We start from the raw sequence: 18,158 nt of genomic DNA on the forward strand, positions 1-18,158 counted from the left end.
TTTTTCCATTCCTGCATTCCAAGACCCTCCTTGGTTTTGTCTGTTCTTTCGTCCTTGGGTCACCACAAGAACCACTTCTGTTCTAGAAGGTGAGAGTTACATCTCACCCCACACCTTTACACCCAGGGCTTCCTTCACTTACAAGGGGGCTGGGGAGTAGCAAGGGGGCTCCCCTTTCTTCCCTCAGCCATCTCCTTCACAATCAAGCTCAGATGAAAAACTTCCCCTGACACCCAGGCCTAGCTCTTCGACTTAAATTTATCACAATGCATCTTAAGTTTGTTTGTTTGGCCTGACTGGACAGTTAGTTCCTCAACAGCAAAAAATAAAAGTAACCATCTTTGTGCCTTTAGGCAGTACAGTACCGAGCCCAGGGTGAGTACCTCCACTGATCTCTGCTGAGTGAATGGACTCAGGAAAATTTGGTAACGAAACTTTATCCAATTTAGAATTAGTCAAGAAACAGAAATGAAGTTAATGGAAAGAGGTAATGAAGGGGGGATAAACTAAAACCTAAAAGAAGAAACAATTTTAGGGAGCAATTTTAAAGGGCGCAACACAGTTTTTAGTCCGATCACAAAATTCGTTTTGTCTGATCACAGAATCACACCCTCCCCCAGCCCAGGGGTGACTTAGATGTAACATTTCTGAAAGATCATTTTTTTCCCTTGCTTCATTTAGTGTATGTATGAATCACACACAGGCTGACTAATCACCTGCTAAAGATACTGCATGTGGATCACGAGACTGAAGTCATCTAAAGATGGCAAGGACTTAAAAAGATATATTATGAATATACCTAACCGATCACAGCTACACTTGTTTGTTACATTTCATAAGGAACCAGAATACCATCTGTTACTGTAAAGTGCAGGCTGTATTATACTAATATGGCACTTGCCCCCTATGGTTCCATATCACCCACTATAAAGCATACTCAGGTAAAGAGATCACTTGAACTTCTCTACTCTGTCTCTAAGAAGAGATTAATATACTCTTCAGTGTGACCTTGGACGTCAGCTCAGAAGGCAGGTCCCCTGCTGTCTTACTGAGAGCATTGTAGTCAAGGGAACAACCGCGCTAGGATGTGGCACTTGGCATTTAATTAGCATTGACTGAGCACCCTGCACCAGGCCCTATGCAAGATGCCTCATATACTTGAGGCATCACTTTTAAACCACCTTTCCTCACAGGCTCCATCACAATCAGCGAGCAAAAATAAATACTTGTAAATATTCATCCAACCAATATTCACCGAGTACCTATAGTTAGGGTGTGGGAGGACAAATGAACTTGTCTGTCTTGCTTAGTTATATCCCAAGATACCAGTGGAGTGTCTGGCACATAATGAAACATAAAGGCCAGATGATTCTGCCTCCCAAATCTCTCAAATCTGTCCATTCCTCTCTGTCTGCCCTCCACCAGCCTAGTCCAAGGCCCCTGACTGACTGCCCTGCAGCCATTCTTGTTCCCTCTAACTCAGGGTCTCCCAGCTTCGGCACTATGACATTTAGGGCCTGACAACTCTTTGCTGTGGGGGTTGTCCTGTGCATTACAGGATGCTGGGCAGGATCCCAGGCAGCGTCCCTGGCCTCCACTCCTTAGATGCCAGTGCACAGTAAGTAACCTTGAATGGTGTCTACCAAGGGCTGGCAACAGGGCACCACCCACTGCACCAACCTAGATCATACTTCCTCTTGCTCTCCAGCTTCATGGGCCTTTGCTAACTTCAAGACCTTTGTGCTGTTTCCAAGGCGGGGCACAACCAATGTTTGGGGCTGGACCATCTTTGCTTGGGGTGGGGGGAGAGTTGGGGGAGGCTGCTCTGTGCATTGAAGAGCGTTAGCAACATCTCTAGCCTCTGCTTGCTAAATGTCCTGGTCAGGACAACCCAAAATACCTCCAGACTTTGCCAAATGCCTCAGAGGGTGCGGGTGAGGCAGCAACATCACTCCCAGCTGAGAACCAATGGCCTAGAGCAGACTTGCTCGCCTCGGTCCTCTGCCTCTGTAATTCTGACCCTTCTGAGCTCCAGTGACCTCAAGAAAGCCTCTCCTGACCCAGCCACTACAGGGTAGGTTCTCCTGAGGGTCTCTCTCACAACACTCTCCCCTTCTAGCATTTTTCACAATTGTAAATAAATCACATTTAATGTCTTACTGCACAACCAGGATATAAACTCCTTGTCTGCAGGAACCTGGGGGCTTTGTTCATTGCTCTATGCCCAGGGGCCTGGCACTGTGCTACAACAGAAATCTTCCTAACTAAATGATTTAAGTGCTTTGCTGGGGCACAGGGATTCCAAAATAAGAAAAGATAACATCTTTGAGTCCAGAACGCTGAGTGCAGAGACGGCAAGTAAGTTTCATCTCCTGGGCAAGTTCAGTCAATTGGTACTCACACTGAGAAGTTGTACACCTAAACATGTTTCTTCTAAGGCACCAGAATACCAGATACCATATTCCCAAGTGATGTGCAGGACCAAGATTTAAAGTTTCCTAAGGAGGTGGTTGAAAAGTCATCCAAATCACGGCAGCAAGGTTCAGAGGACAGCTTTCAGAAGCTGCTGGCATTCTGTTAATCCTGCTCCACCTCATCTAACGAACAGGCATAGAAACCTCTTTCCCATAGGCTCAATTAGGATCACCAAAGGTGGCAACCTCCAGTTCATGCAGTTGTGTGGCTGCAACATTTGCCTCACATCTGAGATCAGAAAGTGAAAGCTGCTCAGTCGTGTCCGACTCAGTGCGACCCCACAGACTATACAGTCCATGGAATTCTCCAGGCCAGAATACTGGAGTGGGTAGCCTTTCCCTTCTCCAGGGCATCTTCCCAACCCAGGGATCGAACCCAGGTTTCCCACATTGCAGGCAGATTCTTTACCAACTGAGCTATCAGGGAAGCCCCTTCAGAGATCAGAAAGGGCTACCTCAAAATATGGCACCTTGGCTAACTGAGTACTTAAAGCTGAAGGAAGCTGAGAAACAGCAGATAAAAAGGATTTTATGACCTTCCCCTGAAGCAGATCATAAAACTTTCCTTGAGAGGGACCCTCTCTACACAGGAAGGAGAAACTCTTATCTCCAAAGACAGACGGATGCTGCAAGGAATCTGAGTAACAGTCCACGTGTCTCAGAGCTCATACCCTTTTTTGTCCTATCGCATTTTCCCACTACTCTTTGCTGCTGCTGCTGCTAAGTCACGTCAGTCATGTCCGACTCTGTGCGACCCCATAGACGGCAGCCCACCAGGCTCCCCCATCCCTGGGATTCTCAAGGCAAGAACACTGGAGTGGGTTGCCATTTCCTTCTCCAATGCATGAAACTGAAAAGTGAAAGTGAGGTCACTCAGTCGTATCCGACTCTTAGTGACCCCATGGACTGCAGCCTATCAGGCTCCTCCATCCATGGGATTTTCCAGGCAAGAGTACTGGAGTGGGGTGCCATTGCCTTCGCCGCCGCTACTCTCTACTCTTCATCAAACCTAGCATTACATCAGTCGGGTTTAACTGCTTCTTCAGTCTTCATTTCCTTATGAAGGCTGCAGTGTCATGTAAACCTTACCTAAAATAAATGTGTATGCTTTCTCTTGCTGATCTGCCTTTTGTTACAGGACTGAGAACTGAGAAAAGGAGAGGAAAAAGGTATCTTTCCTCTCTTACAAAGGATGAAGGTCTCTTGTGCAAGAGACATGAGCCGTGTACAAGAGAGTACTGCGGAGGGTCACTTTAGACCAGATCTGCGGTCCACTAGAGCAGCAGGCTCTGAGATAAGGCCACTGTGTTGCCAGACTCCTGGGGCTGAGGAAGGAGCAAGCAACGAGCCCAAAGAAAAGGACATTAGCTCTCAGCAGAATAAAAGCATGTGACCGTGCTCAGGGTGGGGTTTCTAAAGTACGCCTTTGAAAGCACTTGGAAGAGAATGAGCTTTGACACCAGCAAATCCCAAAGCAACACCACCTGTTTAGGAAGGGCTTTCCGGCCCTCATTTCCTGTCCTTCATCCCAGTCCTCTAACCCAGAAACAGGTTCCTGGACAGAAAGAAACAACCCACCATGGCCAAACTGCCTTCTTCAGTCATTGGCTTTCTACCTGGAGCAGGCCTGGGCCAGAGAGGCAAGAAGCTTCAACAGGCTCCAAGGTCTGTCTGGACATGTGACTGCAGGCTTTTAATGCTGACCTAACACTATGTTTTGTCACCTGAAGCAACCACAGGACTTTTTCTTACCTAAGAGTGAGAGAAGAGCAGGCTGAGTTAGGCCCACCAGAGGCCTCGTCCAGGGGCAGGGGCAGAGCTAACCCTACAGCAAAGGGCAAGTGGGCGATAAAGATACCCACTGGCTGTGCTCACCAACACGACAGTCACAGTCAGGAGCCCCCAGCGACACAGAACTATTCTTTCCCAGTGGAATTCCACCTTCTCATCACAGATCTTCAGGAGATGGGCCCCCACTTCACAGGAGGAATCAGATGGGTCAAAAAGCAATCTCTTCCTTCTCCCAAGGTATCTGTTAGGGGTGGCTCTATGATCCAACTGAGGTCAATTCCTGGAAAGGTTTGTTGAGGTCTTGGAGCAAGTTCTTCCTGGAAGCATGCAGCCAGGCCTGGTAGCAAGGCACTGGAGATGGAGCTGCTGCAGGAAGAAGCCAACTCTGACTCCATGTTGGAAAGTGTTTCTTTGACTTGCTTTTGGTTGCTGCTGTTATTATAATCATAAAGGCCTGCCTCAAAGCACCCTGCCCCTAGGCCTGGCTGTTAAAGTGCCTTTGTTCAACTCATAAAGAGATAAATCTGACCCCACCCACCTGTGAATGGCCACAAAAAAAGAAGAGATTAACACATCCCTTTCCATAGCCTGGCCCTTCCTTGAGATGTTCTGCAAGACTGAAGACCCTTTCCACTTCACTTCCTCGCTGCCTCTCCCTCTCTATTCTGCCTTTTGACTTCAGTTCCCCATTGCTTCTCTCTCTCTGGCTCCGTGAAAGAACCCGCAACCAGACCCCAACAAGACAGTTATTTTGGGTCTGCCATCTTCTCAGTCGGCCGGCTTTCCAAATTAAGTCGTATTCCTTGCCTCAACAGCTTGTCTCTCAGATTCACTGGCCTATCATGTGGTGAGCAGAGCAAGCCTGAACTTGGTAACAGAGTCTCAAGCATCAGGTGGGGGTCTGAAACATGACAACCCCACCCAAGAGAAGACAGCCAAGGAGCAAAGCCTGGGGGGACCCAGCATTAAAGCCTGAGAAAGAACAGTAAGTGGAGGAGAACGGGAGGCGGGGAGGGGGGGCAGTGAGGCGGGGTGGAGGGGGGTGGTCTTCTTGAAGAAAGAGGGAGTGAGCATTTCTATATGCAGGGGGTGACAGATGCTGCAAAAAGGTTGGGTTAAGTTTTTCTCTCTTAATTTCCTACTTAATTTCATTAATAAGGTCAACACTATTTAGACCTCAAGAGTAAGTCAAGTTGAATACAACTATTGCCCATTAAAAATATATATTGAATCGTTACTACAAGATTATGAGGGCACACTTGCACTGTGTTTAACAAAACTCCATTAATATGCCCACCCAAGAATACAAGTTTCACAGATAATAACATGATATTAAAAACGAAAAACATGGTAATTTAACAACATGACATTAAAAATGAAAAACGGAAACAACCCACTTTCACATCTTCCAGAACAAGGTAAAGGGCTAAAGGCCCTCACATTCACAGGGTCAATGTGTCCATGTTAAGGGCAGGGAAAGGCCATGGGCTTTGTCTCAGCCAGTCTAGGACATCAGCTGCTCTGGCCCTTTTTTGATAGCAGCCTCCTAATTTCCCTCTGGGGAGCCCCTCTCACTTCACCTGGTTTAGTTGAAGCTGACAGTCCCACCTATAACCAGAAGAGAGCTCCAGAGACGATCCAGGTGGTTAACAAGGGCACAAGGGGACACATTCCCCGGCTAGGCAGGCCGTCCTGGATCTAGCTGGCACTGATGAGGAAGGTTACTAAATTGGAAGACTAGCTGCTGGAGTTGCTGCCAGCAACCTTGGCTCCCATACGGGGAAGGCCTGTCAGAACTAGACTCACTAAACCCTGCAGAGCAGGAACAAAGAGTGCTGATGATAACATTCGAGCACCTCGATCTGATCCTGCCAGAAGTTTCACCCTATATTTTTCAATCATAAAAATTTTTTTTTTATAATTTTTTCCTAACCCAGGTCTGAGGTGGGATTCTCTCACTTGCAACCAAGTGCTGCTGCCTAATACCAGTGACAATTTTAAACCCCTAATAATTCAAGAAGAAAAGGCTCCCACCTCCTTGTAACAGTCTCAACTTCCCCTAGAATGTTTCGACCCATAATTCTCTTCCCCTTCTCTGATTTTCTAAGCCATTGTTGTGTACCTACTCAGGCTTTCAATTACCTGCTCTCTTGTATTGTTACTCATAGGTGTATCATGGCCTCATCTCAACCTGACAAAGATGGCCAAGGATGAGCTGTACAAAATTCTTCATATCTGACAGTATCTTCCACCATGTAGGGTACCCCCTCCAAAAGATACCATTTAAAGAGGCTCAGTATGGGAATTCCTTGGCCATCCAGTGTTAGGATTCTGTTTCGCTGCCAAGCACAGATTCAATCCCTGGTCAGGGAACTAAGATCCTGCAACCCTTGTGGCATGGCCAAAAAAAAGGCTCAATGCAGCCACTGGCATTTTTTCTGTAGCACAAACTCCATTACATTATAATTCATGCTTCCCCATGTGAAACATTCAATAAATGTAAATTCACAGAACATTAAAGAAAAAATGCGGGTGTCAGAAATCCAGTCTAGAAATTTTAAACCGTTTTTAATAACGAAAGTCTTCTCCACCCCCAAAAGGAATCTACACAAAGCAATATCACTGAGGGTCAGTTTATGGTGGAGCTAGAAGCAGGCCAGAGGCTGCCTCCCAGTTCTCAGGCCAGGTTCCTATAACTTCACCTACTTCTTGCCTTTGGCAAAGAACACAATAAAATGTATCTGTTTAATGAGGGAGCTAATCAAATACAAACATAATTAATTTCTTTCTTGAAACTAAGCCAGTATAAGAAACTGGAGTTGGACCCAGTTTTCAGTCTTCTTTTTCACTCAACAATATCTAACTAATTCAAAATGATAAGAAGGCAGGTGAGCTAAAGAGAAGGAGAGAGGCCAGGGAAAAGTTATTGCGCCACACAGGCAGATTCTATCTGAACTTGTCTGACTTGCTCATTGAAGTTCATTTTCAGATACTTCTTTGTTTCCATACTCAGGAATATATCACTTCCTCAGACACGTAAAGGAAGTGATATATTATATACACATGCATGCACACTGATACTCACATACCCAGAGGTGATCTACAACCCTTGATTCACAATCTGAAAATCCAAAAAGCTCTCAACACTGTAGATCTTTATTTGGCAGCAAAACCTGACCTGACCTCATTTGGTGGCAAAACCTGACCTAAACTGACTTGAAGTTATTTATAGTCTTTACTTTCCTCACTGACTGTGAATACTCACACGTTTCATTCTAAAAGATACTGAGGTAATTCAGCAGAATTTTCAGGTATGGGATTGTGGATTTGCATATAAAATGTACTAAATAATAATGATCACCCTGAAATAACATCTTTTACTTCAAAAGCAAGTGTTAAAGTCTACACAGGGACTTCCCCGGTGGTCCAGTGGTTAAGACTCTGCACTTCCGCTGCAGGAGGCACAGGTTTGATCCCTGGCCGGGGAACTAAGATCCCACATGCCCCCTGCTGCTGCTAAGTCGCTTCAGTCGTGCCCGACTCTGTGCGACCCCAGAGACGGCAGCCCACCAGGGTCCCCCGTCCCTAGGATTCTCCAGGCAAGAACACTGGACTCATGTCCATTGAGTCGGTGATGCCATCCAGCCATCTCATCCTCTGTCGTCCCCTTCTCCTCCTGCCCCCAATCCCTCCCAGCATCAGAGTCTTTTCCAATGAGTCAGCTCTTCGCATGAGGTGGCCAGAGTACTGGAGTTTCATTATTAAGTTGGTAATATTAACTGTACTGGCTTTCTAGGTGGCTCAGTGGTTAAGAATCTGCCAAGCAGGAGAGGTGGTTTTGATCCCTAGGTTGGGACTATCTCCTGCAGAAGGAAATGGTAACCAACACCACTCTCCTTGCTTGGGAAATCCTATGGACAGAGGAGCCTGGTGGGCTACAGTCCAAGGGGTCACAGAGTCACGACTGAGAGACTAAACCACCACCACCATTAACTGTATTATGAGTGTATTCTACTCCAAAGATCTGTTTCAAATTAAGTACTAAGGGCCTAAGATAGTTGGTGACAATAAAAACAGCAGCTGTAGTTCTACCACTTAATGAGAGCCTGTCATGTGCCAGGAACTGAAAGGTCTTTTGCAGACATGACTTATTTGATCCTCACTATTCCCAGGTGGCGCTAGTGATAAGAACCTGACCTGCCTGCCAATGCAGGAGAAGGAAGAGACAGGGGTTTGATCCTCGGGTCAGGAAGATCCCTGGAAGAGGGCATGGGAACCCACTCCAGGCAGTTTTCATGCCTGGAGAATCCCGTGGACAGAGGAGCCTGGCAGGCTACAGTTCATGGGGTCACAAAGAGTCAGACACGACTGAAGCAACCTAGCACGCATGCATGAACTCTATGAAGAAAGTAATTCTGCCTCCTTTTTAAAGATGAGGAAGCTGAAGATTGGAAAGGTTAAGTATCCTTTTGAAGATCATACAAAGGATAGCACAGGCTATTTGAGAAACTATAGACACAAGCTTAAGAGTTCCAAACTTTAAGATCTGTGGCCATTTCTAGACTTTCTTTTGGTAAATAAATAACCAGGTGTGGAACACACAAAATTTAAAACTTAAAAGTACTCAGGCCAAAATAATCTTGATAGGGCCCATATGGGGTCTCATTGATAAGATGGCTAGCTATGTCGACCTTGCAAACAAAGAATAAAGTCACAATGATCTGTGTTCAGTTCAGTTCAGGTGTAGCCATCATAGTCAACAAGAGTCCAAAATGCAGTACTTGGATGCAATCTCAAAAACGACAGAATGATCTCTGTTCATTTCCAAGGCAAACCATTCAATATCATGGTAATCCAAGTCTATGCCCCGACCAGTGACGCTGAAGAAGCTGAAGTTGATCAGTTCTATGAAGACTTACAAGACCTTTTAGAACTAACAGCCAAAAAAAGATGATCTGTGAGACTGACCAAATTGCCCAAATGGCATCCTGTTATCTCACTGGCGCTTATCTTCTCAAAGCTGCAAGACCACCAGATTCCAGACCTCTGGATATGTGACCATCCCTTCAGAGACTTTTTCATTGGTGGGGTATAAGAAGGACTCTGTCAGAAAGGGAGAACGCTGGTTCTCCTTAAGGGCCAGTCACCCTCTCTTTTCCCGCTAATAAATTTCCTTTTCTTACCTGACTGCTCGGCTTGCTCTGCTTCTCTGCACTCGCCTTACATTCTGGTGCCGGAGCCCAGGAGGGAAGATCCACTGCAACTGGGTGGCCCCCCCCTTGGACCTTGCCGAGAAACTGAGACCGTCCACTTGCCTTGCTGGACTGGCATACACACACCGGCCCACATTTCACCCATCGGGTACAAGGGTGAGTGAAATCCCATTCCCTTGGATCACCTCTCTCGCCTCTTTTCCAAGCCCCAGCGCTAGGCTGGAGGATCCCCACAGCCCTCGTGCCCTCGGCCTTGCGCCCCATCTGACTTTGAAATAGGGGACGCCCATTTCAAAGCAGACTATTATTACTCTCTGAGAAAAGTCCTGAGAAGGGGGACGCCTTTTCTCTCCGACCCTTCTCCTTGCTTTCTCTTGCCCTTGTCTAACCTCCCTATTCGGCCGCAATGGGAAATTCTCAATCCCAGCCCTCAAAATCTACTCCTCTAGGATGCCTACTCCGAAACCTAAAAGCTTCGGGCTTCCAAGGGGAGACAAGACCAAAAAGACTTATTTACTATTCTAACACTGTTTGGCCGGAATACAGATTTGATAACAGGTCCCAATGGCCAGAAACGGAACTCTTGATTATAATACTCTATGGGACCTCGGTAACTTCTGCTGCCGCAATGGCAAGTGGTTAGAAATCCCTTATGTTCAGTCTTGCTTTGCTCTTCGTTCTCGACCCTCTCTCTGTGAATTCTGTCCTGCTTCTCAAATACACCTAGCCCACTCTGGTGTCTTAATACAATGTCTCCCGATCCCTGTTCAGACTTTTCTTTTTCTTCCTTCAACCCTTCCAACCACAGCCCACCCCCTATCACTCCCAATCCCCTTGCAGCCGCTCCAGATCCAGTTCCACAACCTCCACCTTACTTCCCCTCCTCCTTCCCTCTTTCTGAAGCCACAGCTGCCAATCTCACTACCCAGCCTGGGCCTGAGGAGACCTCAGCCTCACCCTCTACCCTGAGGGTCCCAAGGCTTTACCCCGAACTCCCTAGATCCCCTCCTACTACCCAGTCTGAACAACTTTAAAACAGGAAACTTCACCGCAGGACCCCGCTCCTTCCCTTGCCTCCCCCGCCCCGCCTTCCCTTTAACGGGAAGTAGCTGGAGCAGAAAGCTTTGTTCGGGTTCACGTCCCATTCTCCCTCACCAACCTATCTCAGATCACCAACCTATCTCAGATTGAAAAGTGTCTTGGCTCCTTCTCCTTAGGCCCAGATAATTATCTAAAAGAATTCAAGCATCCTACCCAGTCTTATGACTTAACCTGGCATGATATTTGCATCATACTTCCCTCCACTCCTCTCCCAGAAGAGTATGGCAAGCCTCTCAGGGGCACGCTGATGAGATACACAGGACAGGTGACACTAGGCCTGTAGGGGTGACATCTGTCCCCCCAGAAGATCCCAACTGGGACTGTCAGGCAGGGAGACCTGGACAAGCAGCCCGTAATCACACGGTTGCTTGCCTCACTGTGTGCCTTCAAAAGGCAGGGCATAAAGCCATCACCTTTGATCAGCTCCAGGAAGTAACTCAAGGGCTAGATGAAAACCCAGCACAATTTCTAGCCAGGTTAATGGACGTGCTACAAAAATATACAAAATTAGACCCCACTTCAGCAAGGGGCACCATTGTCCTTAACACCCATTTTATCTCCTAGTCATCCCCAGATATCTGAAAGAAACTAAAAAAGGCAGAAGGCCCTCAAACCCCTCAACAAGACCTTTTAAATTTAGCCTTTAAGATTTTCAATAATCGGGAAGAACAGGCAAAGCTAGAGAAGCCCCAACGAGATCAGGCCAAATACCACCTTTTAGCCACTGCCCTACATGGCTCCAAGCCTCCATCAACCAACAAAGAAAGGAAGCCACCTGGGCCCTGCTTCAAATGTGGCAAAGAAGGCCACTGGGCCCACTCATTCCTAAAGCCAAGGCCCCCTCCAGGTCCATGTCCCAGCTGTGGCATAAAGGGACATTGGAAGGTCGACTGCCCAAATCCCCCTCCAGGGATCCAGACATCCCCTCCTGGTTCTGAGCAGGAGTCCTCTGACCCAGCTCTGCCCAGCCTTCTCGGACTCTCCACTTTAGACTGAAGGGCCCCAGGCCCCGACTCTCATCACCTCTACGGAGCCCAGGGTAACTTGTAAACAGTGGCAAGTAAGCCGATCTCCTTTCTCATTGACACGGGGTCCACTTAGTCTCTTATGCCTGCCTATTCTGAAAAAACCAAGGTCTCTCAGGTCTCTTTTACCGGGGTTAACGGTTTAATATCTACACCACAAATAACCGAGCCTCTACCTTGCACACTTCAAGATAACCCATTTTCCCATTCTTTTCTCATACTCCAAAAATGCCCCACTCCTATTCTTGGGAGAGACCTTCTCTCAAAATTCAAGTCCACCCTCTGATCTAGCCTGGTTACTGCTCCTTAACACCCACCACTTCCGACATTCGTCTATAACAGGCTCCTTTCTGTTTTTCCAGACAAAACTCTATGAACAATTCTTACCCCCAACTAGGAACTATACTGCCACACCTCTGTAATCATACTTCACATCTCTCCTTCCCTTCAGGCTGATCTGTCTATCAAGTCTCAGGAACTGCAGACATTCGCTTACTTTCTCAGGGAGACTCCCTTCTGCATCTGGTGTAAATACTCCTCCTATAGAGGCTACACTGATGAGTTCACTGTCAGTTTCGGAGACTACTAACAATTTCCCAGAAAGACTCCTTTTTGCTATTGATTTCAGCTGTTGTCTTCTTACTCCTGGGATATTTTTCTTATGTCGAACCACTACTTATGTCTTCCCACTAACTGGACAGGAACATGCACCCTGGTATATCTGGCCCCAGATATTTCTATTGCTCCTAACAATCAGACCCTTCCTATCCCACTAACTCATAACTGACCCAGACGGGCAATTCAATTCATTCCTCTATTAACTGGTTTAGGAATAGCCACTGGGATTGGGACAGGGACCGTAGGACACACAACCTCTTTTAATTACTATCAAAACCTTTCTAAAGACCTCACTGACAGCCTAGAAGAAATAGCTAACAGCCTTATCACTATCCAAAACCAGCTAGATTCCCTGGTAGCCACGGTCCTCCAAAACAGAAGAGGATTAGACCTCCTCACAGCAGAAAAACGAGGCCTATGCCTATTTTTGGACTTCCCTGGAGGTTCAGACGGTAAAGCATCTGTCTACAATGTGGGAGACCTGGGTTCGATCCCTGAATCGGGAAGATCCTCTGGAGAAGAAAATGGCAATCCACTCCAGTACTAATGCCCGGAAAATCCCATGGACAGAGGAGCCTAGTAGGCTATAGTCCATGGGGTCACAGAGAGTCAGACACGACTGAGTGACTTCACTCACTATGCCTATTTTTGGAGGAAGCCTGCTGTTTCTCCACCAATAAATCAGGCGTTGTAAAGGAAGCAGCAAGAAATCTGACAAACAGGGCCTCGAGAATACGCCAACACTTCAGTAATTCATGGGAAAACTGGGTAAGCAATCGGAATTGGATGCCCTGGGTCCTACCTTTTCTAGGCCCTCTCCTACTTACCCTTATTCTAACTTTCAGCCCATGTTTAATGCGTCTTTTTTCAAAATTTCTTCAGGACCACTTACAAGCCTTCACTAACTATCCACGAACTACGACCCCACAGAAATCCCCTTGACCCGCATTCCAGCCTTTTCTTACCTTACCCCCAGGAAGCCCCTGTCCCGCAGGAAGCAGTTACAGATGACTGACCTTTAGCCCTTATCCTAAATCAAAAGGCTGGAATGATAGGGCCCACATGGGGTCTCATTGATAAGATGGCTCTTTATGTCGACCTTGCAAACAAAGGATAAAATCACAGTGATCTGTGGGACTAACCAAACTGCCCAAATGGCATCCCGTTATCTCACTGGCGCTTATCTTCTCAAAGCTGCAAGACCACCAGATTCCAGACCTCCGGCTACGTGACCATCCCTCAGAGACTTTTTCATTGGTGGGGTATAAGGACTCTGTCAGAAAGGCAGAATGCTGGTTCTCCTTAAGAGCCAGTCACCTTCTCTTTTCCTGCTAATAAATTTCCTTTTCTTGCCTGACTGCCCGACTCACTCTCTTTTTCTCTGCACTTGCCTTACAAATCTTCTATCAGCAATAGCACATAACCAGGTACACATATCATCACTGTATTAAAGTGTAATACATGAAACAAAACAGGAACAGCAGGTGGTATAATATTAAGTACATATTTCACACTTAGAGGTCTGGGTCGCTTTCTCAACCCTTACTTAATAAGACTTATTTTCATCAGCCCCTAGACCAAGAACTACTAAAACTGGAAACCTGCAAATTGTCCCATATAATTTATTCATTCATCAGACAAATATTTAGAATGTATACTCTGGCATTACCTGACACAGCGCCTGCCTGGTCACAGTGGTTAAAGACAGCGCCCTCTCTTATGGAGCCCAGAATCCATCATGAGTCCAGACTTCATGCTGGAAATGTATATATATTCTGTGTACATAGCAAATGTATAATGTGGGATTTCTGAACAGCACTCTGTTCATTTTATAACGTTTTGCAACCTCTTACCCACCCACTCACCCCCCAAAATACATATATATATTAAAACAAAGAGATGGATTTATAACAACCTGAAAACACAACTTTCTTCCAGTTGCTACGGCCACATTTTAAAATGAGGTGTTCTCTAAAATCACATCCAGGTACACTTTCAGTTCTCACCTACTCCTAGTCTCCTACACATTTGTTTACAACAAAGAATACCATATTGGATGGTCAATTGTGAAATAACTATGCAACCTCAACCAAAGGGCTGTTTCACTCAAGAAAATGTTTAAAGTCCATATCCAGAGGGGCACAAAAGCTATTAAACCTGGGTGTTTCCATCTGCCAAACCTGTTGCTTGGACCCCCTGGGGTTTACAGTCATCCCGAGTTACTCTAAGCATTATCAACTATGAGCAGATTAGGAAAGGTTGGGCTAGTGTGATCCGGAATCTAAGTTATTAGCATATCCCATGACCTGAAGGCTTGTACTGGTTCCTAAGAGATCGGGTGCTGGAGTCCAAGATGGTTAAGGGCGTCACGGTCACATGAAGGGGCCCTAGCCTCAGCTATTTCATTATAGAGAAGAGCAGGAGCTGTCAGGGGCGCTCCCACACCAGTGTATGTACACCTACCAGTACAGCCTCTAATAAGAGAGCAAAAATGTAAGGAAAAAAAAAAAAAACCTTTCACATGTAAGTCCTTTAAATATGGGGCCAGTACACTCTGCCCATAGCAAATTCACGGGCCAAGAAAACACCCCTCTTGGACAAAGTTTTGACATCCGGGAAGAAACGGGATTAAGAATATAAAGCGCCTCTGTAAAGGGAAAAGGTTATAAGGAAGACACTAGAGGAGGAAGCCGCAGGAGGGGCAAGGACTGAGAATTCGGTGAAATTTAGGAACTCTGGGTCCCGGGAGGGGGGCTGCGTGCAGAACAAGGCCTTAGGGAGAAAGTCAAATGACTCGGGGACCCTGCTGAAGGCACCTGGAGGGAAAAGATTCCGCAGAAGGAGCGCGGATCTCCCAAACCGTCGGGAGGCGAGATCTGGACCCCAGATGCTGAAGCCGCAGCCCGGAGAGGAGCTGTCTGAGTTGGCGGCGCCCCCGAGGGAAGGGCAGGCGCTGGGCTCATCTCTGTCTGTAGGGAGGATGGGGAGGCAAGAGTGCAGCGCGCCGGGGCCGGGACACCGCGCGGTCTTGCCAGTCCAGGGAGCCCTGGCAAGGGCTCCCGCACCGCTACTCACCTCTCCGAACTGGAAGGCGGAGACGATGGTGACAACGACGCCCACGAAACAGACGTAGAGCCCATACCTGTGGGACAGGCAGGTATAGGTCTGTCTCTGCAAGAGCTTGAGCAGCATCACCCCGGCCGCCGCCACGCCGCGCCGCGCTCGGGGAGTCGGAGACGCCGCCGCTGCCGCCTCAAAGAGCCGCCATTCCGCGGCCCCCGCAGGGCCGCCGCGCTCAGGTCACAGCCTCCGGCCGCCGCGCATTGCCGCTCCGGGGACCGACGCCCGCTCGGCTCCACGCCGCGGCCGCCGCTTCCGGGAGCCAGGAACCCACGCCCTCCTAGCGGCGAAGGCGGTCGCGCGGCCCCCAAGGCAGCCGGCGCCGCCCCAGTCTAGCAGGGCTAGAGACGGCGGTGACGGCGGCGGCGGCGGCGACTGCGGCGAACGGGCCGGCAGCGCCACCTGGAGGGCGGAGGGGCGGAGGACAAGCGCGAGCCCCCGTGACTGCGCGTGCGCGGTGCGCTCTTCTGGCCTGGCAGGGATCCTTGAAACTGAGTTGTGCCGGCGACTGGACAGGACAGGCCTCTGTAACGAGGCCGTGCCCCAGACAGTGCTGCACTGGCACCAGTGTTTTTATGCACAAAACCCTTCCTGCATTTACAATGATTGGCAAATCATGGTTTTTCACAACGCTAGGAGGAGACGCTGTTATAGATCTCTTTTCCCCTCCCGCTATCTAACCATATTGTTGAAAGAGGAATTTGGAGGACTTAGTTCAGTTCAGTCGCTCAGTTGTGTCCGACTCTGTGACCCCATGAACTGCAGCATGCCAGGCCTCCCTGTCCATCACCAACTCCCGGAGTCCACCCAAACCCATGTCCATCGAGTTGGTGATGCCATCCAACCATCTCATTCTCTGTCGTCCCCTTTTCCTGCCCTCAATCTTTCCCAGCATCAGGGTCTTTTCCAATGAGTCAGCTCTTCACATTAGGTGGCCAAAGTATTGAAGTGTCAGCTTCAACATCAGTCCTTCCAATGAACACCTAGGACAGATCTCCTTTAGGATGGACTGGTTGGATCTCCTTGCAGTCCAAGGGACTCTCAAGAGCCTCCTCCAACACCACTAAATGTGCTAAAAATGAAATCCATTCATTCACCTATTTATTAAATATGTATTTAGTGTCCAGTGTCTGGCAGGGTGCTTGGTGTCAGGTATTCAAAAGTGAGCTAGAGGGAATTCCCTGGCTGTCCAGTGATTAGGACTCCTCCCTTCCACTGCAGTGGCCTAGGTCTACGTCCCTGGTGGGAAAACTAAGATCTCCCAGGCCCCCGTGTTGTTGTTCAGGCAGGGCCAAAAAAACAGTCGGAAATGAACTAGATCTGGCCACTGTTCCCAGAGAGAGTCTAGTTGGGAAAATAAACACAGAAACCACTAAATACTATTTAAGAAAAAAAAAAAAAAAAACACGTTGTTACAGCAGATGTTGTGCCATACATTGGATGGGAACCCATACAAAGGAGGTCAGTTATTTTTACTTTGGCCCCAGATGATTTTTAAGAGGGCCTTCAGGTAGAAGAGGGGGTGTGGAGATTATCCATGCGTGCATGCTCAGTCGTGTCTGACTCCTTGCAACCCCACAGGCTGTAACCCACCACGCTCCTCTGTCCCTGGTATTTCCCAGGCAAGAATACTGGAGTAGGTTGCCATTTCCTACTCCAGGGGATCTTCCCGACCCAGAAATTGAACCCGAGTCTCCTGTGGCTCATGCATTGCCAGGCGGATTCTTCACCACTGAGCCACCTGGGAAGCCTGTGGACAGTGTTGCTGTTGTTCAGTCGCTTAGTCGTGTCCAGTTCTTTTCACCCCCATGGAATGCAGCACGCCAGGTTTCCCTGTCCTTCACCACCTTACCCAGTTTGCTCAAGCTCATGTCCACTGATGCTGTGCAACCATCTCATCCTCTGTTGTCCCCTTCTCCTCCTGCCTTCAATCTTTCCCAGCATCAGGGTCTCTTCCAATGAGTCAGCTCTTTGCATCAGGTGGCCAAAGTATTGGAGCTTCAACTTCAGCATCAGTCCTTCCAATAAATATTCAGGGTTGATTTCCTTTAGGGTTGACTGGATAAAACCAGAGGACTTAAGTCTCAAGGGGTTTGCAACAACAGTATTTCCTATCAGGACACACACTTTTCTCTTTCAACATTTTATTAACACCCCTGGTGTCTCTTTCCACCCCTTATCCCAGGAGAGGAGGGAGATACCTGACTGGTGAGGTTGCAAGAAATTGAGCTTGTCTGCCGAGACAGTTCTCATCCACTATCTGCCAACCATAGGAGCACCTAGGGCCCAGCCTGGGCCTGGGCCGAGAAAGTGTGTTTCATTCAGAGAGAAAATATTAGCTGCTCTCTGGTTCGAAGAGGTGAACAACATTCTTCAATTAACTGTATCAGCGCTAAAGCCAATGATCCATCTCCATCTGTCTGTATCTTACACCATATTCTCAATGAGTTTGAAACTCAGGAGACAAGAATGCTTTAAGTGTTGGGCACCTAAACACCATCTATCTCTGAGTCACCTTTTGCTCAGTCTTGATGAAAAATGAACAACCAAACTAAACAATCCTACACAATGAAGAGCCTCTTGCCCTGGGCTTGCAAAATATAAACCTCGAATATGGATATGGTGTACTTGGAAAGCATACTTTGAGCTTGATAAGAAAATGACCCTAAACAGAGAGCTTTAACTAGTTGATTTAAGCAAAGTTGAAATAACTCCTGATTATGTCTATATTTAGCTTAGTCCTTGCTTTACTCAAGGTAAAAAGATAAAAATGTTAACATTATGAAATACTTGTACTTTTCAGCTTTAGGCTTGAA

At 47.5% G+C, this 18,158-nt stretch overlaps 1 protein-coding gene and 1 non-coding gene across 2 annotated transcripts in view; one reads left to right on the forward strand and one right to left on the reverse strand.

The window, feature by feature from the left end:
- GNPTAB (N-acetylglucosamine-1-phosphate transferase subunits alpha and beta) overlaps window positions 1–15,414 on the reverse strand; it is an 84,052-nt gene extending 68,638 nt beyond the window's left edge. Inside the window, exon 1 of the mRNA XM_068970749.1 lies at window positions 15,298–15,414. Coding sequence (XP_068826850.1) covers window positions 15,298–15,414 — 117 coding nt within the window. The remainder of the gene's footprint in view (window positions 1–15,297) is intronic.
- On the forward strand, window positions 7,681–7,753 carry TRNAG-UCC (transfer RNA glycine (anticodon UCC)). Its single transcript has one exon. It is a non-coding gene; the product is annotated as a tRNA-Gly (tRNA).
- Window positions 15,415–18,158: the final 2,744 nt, after the last annotated feature.

The sequence above is a fragment of the Capricornis sumatraensis genome, chromosome 4, assembly GCF_032405125.1.
Source record: "Capricornis sumatraensis isolate serow.1 chromosome 4, serow.2, whole genome shotgun sequence".
Classification (NCBI taxonomy): domain Eukaryota; kingdom Metazoa; phylum Chordata; class Mammalia; order Artiodactyla; family Bovidae; genus Capricornis; species Capricornis sumatraensis.